We start from the raw sequence: 10,909 nt of genomic DNA on the forward strand, positions 1-10,909 counted from the left end.
ATTATGCATTTGAAAAGCAATGTATTATTACTGTTCTTTCTGCATTGAAAAAGGTGGATTAATAAGATGTGGTGATTAGGTCATGCTTGAAAGGATGGTATAGTTTTGGCTGAGGTGGGGATTCAGGTTTTAACTTTTTGTGAGATAATTAGAAACCTTTTATATGTAATATTAAAGAGTGTACAATTTTAAGAGGAAATAACAGTGTATTTGATGAAATTTGGTTTAGAGATAGTTGAGATATCCAATAAACAAAGAGGTCCCAATAAAAGGTGGGACCCACCTTTTATAAGGACCACAGTGTTTTGCTTTGTTTTTGGATATCTCAGCCATTTCGAAACTGATTTTCATCAAATAAACTTTAAATTCCTCTTAGAACTGTATGCTCTTTAATATTTCATTTAAGAGGTTTCTAATCATCTTACAAAAGTTAAAACTTGAATCCCCATCTCAAACCTAAACAATACCATAACAAAGTTTGATGTTACTTGTATGTAATGATTTACCATGTTATGTTTTTGCACATCATGCCCCTTGGTCACCCAGGACTACAAGGAGTCTGAGGATCCCAGTAAATTCAAGTCAGAGAAGACTGGACGGGGTCTTCTCGGCAAAGACTGGAAGGTAAGATGAGGGGTCATGCGATGTTATAAAATGGATTCAAGAATAAAGCCAATCAGCACTGCTGACATGACTCATGTGTGCGCTCTTGATTTTCTTATCAATATGCATGGCCGTGCAAAGAGTGTGCAACAAAACAGCATGTAGCACAGCGTTCTATCCCATGGGACTTACAAAGAAGGCATAACTGCACGGTCACAACGTCTCAACGCATACTTTAGCAATGCGCACTCAATCAGTTGTTACTAATTACTACATTGCTAATAGTTACTAATAGTTTGTACTGACGGCCTCGTACAGCTGACATACATGCGTGCATATGACATGTAAAGAGTGTCTACTGAGTGTTTGGAGCGAACATTTTCGCTCATTTTGGCTCTTAAGCAAGTTTTATGTTGCGAACTGTCATGCACCCATAAAAAGCACATGAAAAATGCTATTAGTTTTCAACCCATTTTATAAATCAAATAATACACAGGTTTGAGTTCGTGACGTTAGTGGAGATGCAGCTCACTCTCGGGTATTCACAATGTCATACAACATGCATTAGGCTGCGCCTCATGCATGTTTCACCATTGTAAATACCCTTGAGTGCGCTGCATCTCCACTAAAACACTCTCACCTGTGTATTATTTGTATAATGTGCAACCTGTTGGCTTCGCACAGCAGAATGAATCTAACCTTCAGATCTTGTTTGTTCTTTATATGGGCCAAAGCCGTTAGCCAACAAGTCAAAGTGTCTGATCTGCATAAAGAAAGAAAAGACATGGAAGAAGACTAACAAAGGATGGGGAGTTGAGTGAGGAGAAGAAGAAACTCGGCTAGAAAATCATTTGGTAGATTCATATTGCAGTGGATTTTTTTTTTTTTAATGCTGACTTTGTTATATCTGTCTTAGGGTGTAAGCGTGACCCCAGCCAAATCACGGCATAAGTAGACCTTCTAAAACTTGAACCCCAGACTTTAAGGCCCGAATTCATGAAGGTGGTACAAATGAAACCATGGTTTAAAGCATGAACAAAAACCATGGAGCGCCAAGTGTTGCATGGAATACTTCGTTGAGAAATCGGTCATTATGTCAATGAAATGATTATTTTGTGACGAAATGACAACATTTTGTAACTAAATGAACATTTCGTCCACGAAACGATAATTTCATTACGAAACTGTCATTTTGTCAATGAAATTACCAATTTCATAACGAAATATTCCGTTTGACACTTGGCGCTCCATGGTTTTGTCCATGGTTTCATTTGTACTACCTTCGTGAATTCGGGTCTAATAGTCCCACTGCAAGTACACATTTCCAGTGAACCAGTGCGTTAAAGTGGGCTCAGAGCTTTTGCAGAGATCCCCTAACTCTGTCCAGGGAATAATTTTCAAACTCAAATTTGATTAGCAATTTTAGCTGATGAAAAATATCTTCAATGATATCCTGTACATTTCTATGTAAGAAAACTGCTATACAAAAGTTAGTTTGTGTAGCAGTGGTGTAAAAATGCATAGCAAATTGCGATACCAGGAAAATTATTCCCTGCTGTCATTCCCATGGACATCCTTACTGTATGCAATGTCAGTGATTTGTCAAGATGTTGGTTGTGTAAAGGGTAAAGCGCGAGTGACGAGAAGCATTTCTATCACCACTGTGATTTGCAAACTTATGTCTGTGATACCGCTGTTGAGCAAGTTGTTTGAATGCATACTGTGTGGTATGATACTCCTGCTTTTCTGTTGATCACTGAATTGCCAAGTCTAGTTGTTTCCATGTACAAAATGTATGGGTTACCATGTCAAGAAATGGTAATCAGCGGAAACTGCGGCACATGTTACATTTGAATACTTGTGCATGTGATCAATGAATATGTTTTAGGTAATTTGTATAAATGTCTTTATGATTAGTCTCTAGCTAATTTGAATACAATTTTAGCTAATTTGCATTGTTATGAATATGCATTACTTCTAATCATGAATATGTATGTTCTCTGATGACGTAGGAAACCACGAAGCCACTCATGTGTTGCTACAAGCTGGTAACCTTTAATTTCCAGTGGTGGGGTCTACAGAGGCGCGTTGAATCCTTTGTAATGAGGGTAAGTTTCCTTTTTGCCTTTACCATATCTTAAAGGGACTGTACAGTACTGGTTGAGGTAGGAATTCGTGTTTTGAACATTCCTAAGTGAGATAATGAAAAGCCTCTTATGAAATATGAAAGAGCATGTAATTTTAAGAAGGATTGAACGTTTATTTGATGAAAATTGGTTTTCAAATGGCTGAGATATCCAAAAAAGTATTAATAATAAAAGGCAACATGCCACAACTTTACTAGGATCTCTTTGTTTCACCTTGTTTTTGGATATCTCAGCCATTTCAAGACCGATTTTCATTGAATAAACTGTTGATACCCCTAAGAACTGCATGCTCTTTGGCATCTCATAGAGTGGTTTCTGAATATCTCGCAAAATGTTAAAAGCTAAATCTACACCTCGACCAGAACTGTACACACCCTTTAACCCTAACCAGGCTAGGCTTTTTTGGGTGTTCTGTGGCCCGGGAGGGGTTGATTCAACCACCCCCCCCCCCCCCCCCCCCTCCCCCCGAGATCTCGGCCGTCGCTCGCGCAATCACCATGAAAATTGGCACATACATTACCTGTGGCGTAATCTACCAAACTATAAAAAAAAGATGGAAATTTTCATCATAATGATTAGTTATGTTAATATATGCATAAAATCATACTTTTTGCTCTAAATCAGAAATTAAAGCTCCTAGAATCCTAATTTTTGGTGATAACATTCTTTGTAGCATTCCTAACAATGTACATGAAAAAAAAATCTGGTATCAAAATAAATTTCTTATGTATTTTATTGTTTTATGAATTTCTTATGTATTTCTTTGTTTTTTCGACCTTTTGTTTTATCATTTTTTTTTCTCAAAATTTATGACAGAACCTATTTCAAGCATAATTATGCTAAGATTAATTAGTTTCAGCCTATGAAAGTGAAAATAATCATATCTTTATGAATAAGAAGAGAAAACTCCATTTGCATAGACTTTATACACAAAATCACATTTTTGAGCCATTTTCGGTCTGACAGGCATGTATTAAAGGTCGCGCAGCGTCGTAACGGTATGCAAGATTTTTTGCGAAAATGGTGTCAAAAGATGCGCAAGACTTGAAAGTAAAAAGTCAGCGAACGGCGCGGACAAAAAATTTCGCGCGGCGGAGAAGTCGCGAAAAATGTCGGGGGGGGGGGGGGTTGATTCAACCCCCCCGGCCTTTTTAGGGTTAAAAAGAAAGAGAAAGTAGCGGCAACAGTGAATGCTTACAAATTTTGCGTCACATGTATATGTTTACCCTTAGAGACTTTTGAACACCAGTGCTGTTGACCATGCATTAGTCTATACATAAGCAGTAGATGTGTTGAAAGTGATGTCATATCTGTTAAAGGACAAGTTCACCTTCATAAACATAAGGATTGAGAGAATGCAACAATATTAGTAGAACACATCAGTGAAAGTTTGAGGAAAATTGGACAATCGATGCAAAAGTTATGAATTTTTAAAATTTTTGTGTTGGAACCGCTGGATGAAGAGACTACTACAGCTTGTGAGTCATATGCGTACAACAGTATAAAGAAAATGTTAAAGAAAATTCAACATATTTTCACTTTTTTCGCATAATAAAAGAGCTCTTGACTGCCTCTTTCTAAAGGCAGGGGGAATAATATTACCCATAACATTTGTCGGTAACGAGTCAGGGGAATGTGTACTCTTTTCAAAAGATGGTATTTTGTGAAATTCTCTTTATATTTTCCTTATATTGTTGTACGCATGTGACATCTAAGTTATTCATACACTGGAGTAGTCTTCTCATCCAGCGGTTACTGCACAAAAACTTCAAAAATTCATAACTTTTGAACGGATTGTCTGATTTTCCTCAAACTTTCAATAATGTGTTCTACTAATATTGCTACATTCTCTCAATCCTTATGTTTATGAAGGTGAACTTGTCCTTTAGTGCAGAGGCAACATGCATGACTGCCGATCTTAGAGTGGAATCAAAAAAAGAAATGTAGGAATTTTACCACACTGATAGCAGCAAGTATTCAAAGGTTGCATTTTTTGAGTAAGTTAAAAAATGTGTTTGAGGATAGTGACCAGATTGTGGTATAACCTGTCCAGTACTCCTATGTTCTCCCCATACATCAACTTGTGTTCTTATCACATTTAGGGAGAAAAGCTTAACCCCCCCCCCCAAAAAAAAAAAAAAACACAACAACAACAACAACAACAACAACAAGAACAAACAAACAAACAAACAAACAAACAAACAAACAAACAAACAAACAAACAAAACAAACAAACTTAAAACCAAACTAAACCAAATGAACAGAAATCTGGGGATAGTTTATTCTCCTTGGCTCTAGTTCAGTGCCTTTCACCATCAATGGCTGTCCATGCCATAGAGAATGTGTATATTTTGTGTTTGTAGACACAAAATATCTAGTTTTGGACATTTTGTATGACAGTCCTCATACTGGTTGTCTTAACCCGTTCCATACTGAATTCTGAAATTCCCAGAGACGTAATACACAGGCCACCAGGTTCCTGTATGGAACGGGTTAATTGAGCAAGAAAGCACCGCCCTGCCTGTTCATACCTACCTTCTGACTCTTGTCTCCCATTCTACCAACAGCAAGAGAGGCGTCTGTTCACATTATTCCATCGCCAAGTCTTCTGCTCGATAGACAAGTACCATGGCATGACGATGGAGGATATAAGGGCCATTGAAGACCAAACCAAAGCCGAGCTAGATAAGGTTGGTGAAGAACATGTTCCTCCAGGGGCATGGTGGGTTGTGTGAATTGGGAAGAATGTTTGCTGCATTTGTGCATTTGTTAATATGGAAAATTGCGAGACTTTGAGGAAGTTTGAATTTCTCGGTTCCCATGGAAATGTCCTTCTTGACTGACTTACTGAAACAGTGAGGAAGTATCAGTTCAAATTTTAGCAATAGCTACCCTTCAGGGTAATGTATTTAGTATTAGAAATGGGAAATAAAATGTTCGACTCAAGTGTAGAACTTCCCACCGATGAACAGCTGTTCAAATGCTGTGGCATTTTATGTTTCCAAATGTCAATTTTAGGGCAGTTTGTCAATGAGTCGCAGTTTATGTTTGCTGCCTTTTAGCAAGACACTGCCACAGACCTAGTGCGTGTCAGACAGTTTGCACTTTGGCAGTGGTGGTTATTTTCTGTTGCTGTTTGGAACCATTTTAGATTTAAAGCTTGTGGAAGAGCTTTGTGAAGTAATTCAGTTGGAATTTTTCCCCTTGAGTTGTCACATACTGTAAAACCAGAAATGTTAGTGTGCATTTCAATTTTGTGAAGTTTGTGAGAGACAAGATTCACAAAATTAGAATGCAAGCTAAAGTTGCTGTCTACAGTATATACATTGAATGCCAGTGACAATTTGCAAAAATTTCATGCTGTAAAAATATCTTGCTTTACAGTATGTAGTGGATAATCAACAGGTGAAAGTCAGTCTTAAAGGTGTATTAGGCCTGTAGCATGTTTAAGCTTATGCCATTTCGTCAGCCCTTCCTAAACGAGGCCAATAAATTTGTTGTCTTGGTATGCATTTTTATGCTTAGTTTGCAAATGCAGAATCGGCGTTTTGAAATGCTATATACAAGGGTGCCTTTGTACCTGTTTATGCTCAATTTTTTTCCAGCTCAAGGAAGAGCCCATTTTGCGAACATGCACTGCACAGGTGCTTGCTATGTTTATGATTCTCCAGGATCTACGTTTGGAAGAATTGCCAATTGCAAAGGCACCTCTTTGTCTATTTTGAATTGCTAGTTTGCAATTTGGGTTGTGATGAAATGGCATTTATGTCAATTTGGTTCGTGATGCAACCATGTTATGTGCTAAACACATTTCAAAAGTCTGATCGTGGCCCCCCCCCCCCCCCAAAAAAAAAAAAAAAAGTTAAGAGTGAAATGCACCCTGAGCAGATGAACCTTCTTCTGCTCTCACTGTTTTAATAACGCTTGCTACTCTCTGCAGGGCCGATGTGAAGGTGAAGTCCGGGGCTTCTCAGCCGCCAAGGATAAAGACGAGTCATAAATGACGCTATCGCCATGGAGACAAGTGCCCTCCCCTCCAAGGATGGAATGTGAAGTGACATTCTACAGTCTGCGTCTGCCCAGCATCCCTGTAGTTATTTTTATGTATGCCATGATTATCTCCTGGGTAACCAAGAGAGGGAGAAAATCTTTGTTTTTTCTTTGTTGTTGAGATTCCAGAGACCCCTAAGAACAAGCAATCATGTCCATGTCACCAGTAGAGCTGCCTTCTTCTCAAATTGTGAATTTTAGGCAGAGACTTTGTATGAGGGAGAGTCTTGAGTAAATGCGCAAATGTACTTTGCTTCTATATTTGTTTCCTCTCATGGAAATGTGAATTGGAATATTTTTGCATAGCACCTCAATCTATTCAGTGTCTACTTATTATCAGATTGTGATTTAAAATGCGATAGACATTTGGTTCAGAGGTGTGTGTGTGTTTTTTTTTTTTCTTCTTTTTTTTTTGTTTTGTTTTGTTGTGTGTGCATTTGACTGCTGGGGCCACAATGTAAGACTTGACTTTTGCCGACCTGACCTGTATGAGTTCTGCAGCTTACTGCCGATAATTTGTGGTAAGCGGTTACCAACCAGCAGCAGCAGCGCATGAGCAGTCATGCTGCGTAATTCTAGCCAGAGGATTTTCGGTTATGGTCATTGTATGATTATTCCTGTGCAATGGGTTTACATCACGTCAGTACTGTGAGGAAGCAAGAACGTGGGGTAGGGAATGTGTAGTGACACTTTTCAGCGCCTGAACACAGCAGGAGTACTTACCCTATCATATCCAATGTGTAAAGTCTGTAGACCCAATGCATAATTCTATGTCTCCTAGACCTCTCCAATTCAGCAACCTCATCCCCAAATGGCAAGAGACTACAGCTAGCTCATTGCTGGGCTGTTTCGTATGTGTATTTTCCAACAGATCGTCGCCAGTCAAATTTGCTGTGAGGTGTTGAACGTATTGTGACTGTAGAACTCCGCTGCATGGTTCTCTTTGGATGGTTTGCTGATTTAAGACAGCAAAGATTGTTGGAAGCATTGAAGAAATTGCAGGAGCAACTTGTGCATGCAAGGATATTCAAAGACATGCCATAGATTTGACTTTTTAGCATTGGTGGATGTGCAGTTCAAGATGCATTAATAGATCAACATTGTTTTTTATGTGTAAAAGTAAATGAAGAGATTAATGTTTTTCTATCTTTCTCTTTTTCTTTGTTATTCTATGATTCTCTTGTGTGAAAAGGCAATAGCACTACATGCACATTGACGTTGCAATGTGGGTATAGTTCTGAAATTCCTGCAATTGTCCCAGAACGTTGGGTGGTTGTGAGCGTTGGGGCTGCAACGTTCCCACTGGCAGGTTTGAATCGGTTGGCTGTGGTCGAAGTGCAGCTGGGGTTGACAAAAGACGTCTTTCATGTGAGATGCTGGAAGCGGGACTCGTTGCATGGGCAAGAGATGTTCTAATGCGGATGCGATAGGGATGTTCTCGCAACTTTTGCGAGGAAGCAGTCAATAATGTAATTGTATATCCAATTTGTCAAGTCCTCCCATACATGATTAACTGATGCTAGTCTCTGTAATCTGAATCATGTAGTCGCCGTGTTTGTTTGCTGCAGTTGAAAAAAAATCCAGTGAATAATTTTGTTCAAGTGCAAATAGCTGCTTTTGGGTTTCTGCTCCAGGTTCGAGGGGAATGAATTTTAATGAAACTATGTAGTTAAGCTCTCTAGAATTTTATGCCCTGTTCAGTACCTTCTCTGCTGGGATGGAAATAAAACGTTGATTTTTTTTTTTTCCCTTGTAAATCTACCTGTTGTAAAGTTTGTAGTACATTCCTTTATTCTTGTTTTGTATTTGATGTGGAAAGGAAAAGGGATGTTTGTAAAGACTGATTCTCCTGCAGCTTTAGAACCCAGCAGTCAGTGAATTTCTCATTGTAGTAGTGTGCCTGTCATTGTAATTAATTAATTCATGCCCCCCTGCAAACAAACAAACTGGAATTTATACCTGACTAGTTTATTTCTCGTGAAAATTAGAACAGTGAAATGTATATTTTTACTGCATGTACCGTGTAGGACTCTGTACTTCTGCTATTTATGACGTCGATTTACAAAAGGAGGCAATGAAGGAATTTTGCAGCCGGAGACCTCGTGCTTATATTACCTGTGCTTCGTTTTTTTTTTTTTCTGTTCTTTGTTATTCGTGACTTGATAGGAAGGCAAGTTAACATTTATTGAGTAGACAGGTGTATGTGTAGTTGAGAGTTGGCCAGCCAACTTCTGTATGGGTTTATTCCTCTTGCTCCCAAACACCCATTAAAAAAACGACAACAATATGTTTATTTCAATCTGATAAACTTCATCGTTGCTAGGGGTAGAGCATGTGATTGACATGTCCATGAATCATGAACCAGAAAACAACCAGAAGTGGATTAAGTGTACCATTTTTTTTTTCTGTGCATTAGTCCGTGTTGCTGTATTTCAAAAAAATTAAAGCGAAAAAACCCCCCACAGATATGGTTTCTCAAATCTCATAGTGAAGAGTTAAATAATGCCCTGAATGGCATTAGTGACGGATTTTTAATCAGTGCTTGAAGGCTCAAGGTCCAAACCACGATACAGACATGGAAGTTGGCTCAGTTCTTCATGGACAACCAACCAGATACGCACTGTACTTGGGACTGTTCTTCGAGTTAAAAATCACTCAGGCAATGTTAAATGTAGGGCGCCCCCAAGTGTCTGAAAAACATTTGTATGGAATGGCAGAATACATTGTGGAATCACGATCTTGTTGTGTTGAACAAAAGTGGAATTGTGTCGAATGGTCCTGCTGAGGTAGGGGCAGAATTTTCCAAAGTCTATCTTACCTGCCCCCCTCCTCCACAAAGTGGAATCATTTTGGGTACAGGTGTTAATTGTTGACCCTCACAAGCAAATAGGATGCAAGGGACACATAACTTTTTCCTCTTCGTTCACCTAAGAAAATTTCTAGTGAAATGGGTCTTGTCTGCCAAGTTACAGATATACTTACGCAATGCGCTCAAAGTTGGTTGATCTCGTATTTCAAAATGACTTCATTGTGAATATAAAACATCTCCATTTTGTTTTCCTCCCTTTTGTGTTTGCGTGATTAAAAGATAAAGCAGTAGCAATATATTTCTGACTTTAAATCTACTTCTTATTGTCGCTATGATTATGATTACTATTGTGTTTGAGCTTGGGTAATGTAAGGGTGCATTTTTATCAAAGGCTATCAGTATCTTAGGGCGTATTGTGATTATCAAGCGATGGAGAAGAGCAGCATTGTGATCTCACATGTCTACTGAGCTGCAGTTTTCTCGCTGGTTACTTTGTTGTGTTGTTTTGATTTGAAATAGTGAAAAGGTTTCCCCTCAAACTTTTATATCTTTCATCTCGTACGTTGTAAATTAAAGAGTGATGAAAGGGTTGCCTACACCTCTTTGTGGAGCACTTGTCTAGAATTTAAAATATATGTATAAATTCATGCACTTGTATATCAATGAATCTTTCCGTAATAAACATGCCTAATGTATCCACTGTTGTAAGTAGACGAATGATAAAAAAGGAGAAGAGAATCTTTGTAACTTGTGTTGTTCTTATTGACTATTCAGCAGTCATACAATGTAGTTGTGGATTGCGTGTTGAACGGTAAAATACACTGTACGTTTGTATTTTAAAGTTTGTGTGTCCCTTTTGCAACCCTGCAGAAGAAAAAGATATCTTTTCATAGCTGGTATTTTGTAGAGGTGGATAATTCAGACCTTTCCTCGGAATGATAAAACTGGTAGTTTCTTTATGGTGGAATGGGAAACATTACTTTAGATATCCAATGAATTTACTCATAAACCCGAAAAAATTCCTCCTGATTTTCACGGTACAAAAGGGAGCATAATATTCCGAAGTGACATTGGGTTACTCCTTCATTTTTTTTTTTTAAGTTGTATTACCATTAGATTTCCTTCACAACTTCATAGGAGACATTATTCTTCAACCTTGCAAATTTTTGTGACTTTGCAAAAGGGATATACGACCTTTAAATGAAGTGATTGCTGGTATATTATGTTCTAAGGAGTAAAGCTCTTTTGAGTAGAGCAGTTTGGTTGCATCTGTTTTTATGCAGCAGGGTCCTGCTCATAC

At 38.3% G+C, this 10,909-nt stretch overlaps 1 protein-coding gene across 1 annotated transcript in view; it reads left to right on the forward strand.

Annotated features, from left to right (window-relative positions):
• Positions 1-9,842, forward strand: part of LOC139726275 (phosphatidylinositol transfer protein alpha isoform-like) — a 30,985-nt gene extending 21,143 nt beyond the window's left edge. The window contains exons 7-10 of the mRNA XM_071637345.1: positions 547-624; positions 2,616-2,711; positions 5,318-5,440; positions 6,691-9,842. Of these exons, the coding sequence (XP_071493446.1) occupies positions 547-624; positions 2,616-2,711; positions 5,318-5,440; positions 6,691-6,750 (357 nt within the window). The 3' untranslated portion in view covers positions 6,751-9,842. The remainder of the gene's footprint in view (positions 1-546; positions 625-2,615; positions 2,712-5,317; positions 5,441-6,690) is intronic.
• The last annotated feature ends 1,067 nt before the right edge of the window (positions 9,843-10,909 follow it).

The sequence above is a fragment of the Diadema antillarum genome, unplaced genomic scaffold, assembly GCF_040938485.1.
Source record: "Diadema antillarum isolate AM-2024a unplaced genomic scaffold, OU_Dant_1.0 seq00000082_RagTag, whole genome shotgun sequence".
NCBI classification, from domain to species: Eukaryota; Metazoa; Echinodermata; class Echinoidea; order Diadematoida; family Diadematidae; genus Diadema; species Diadema antillarum.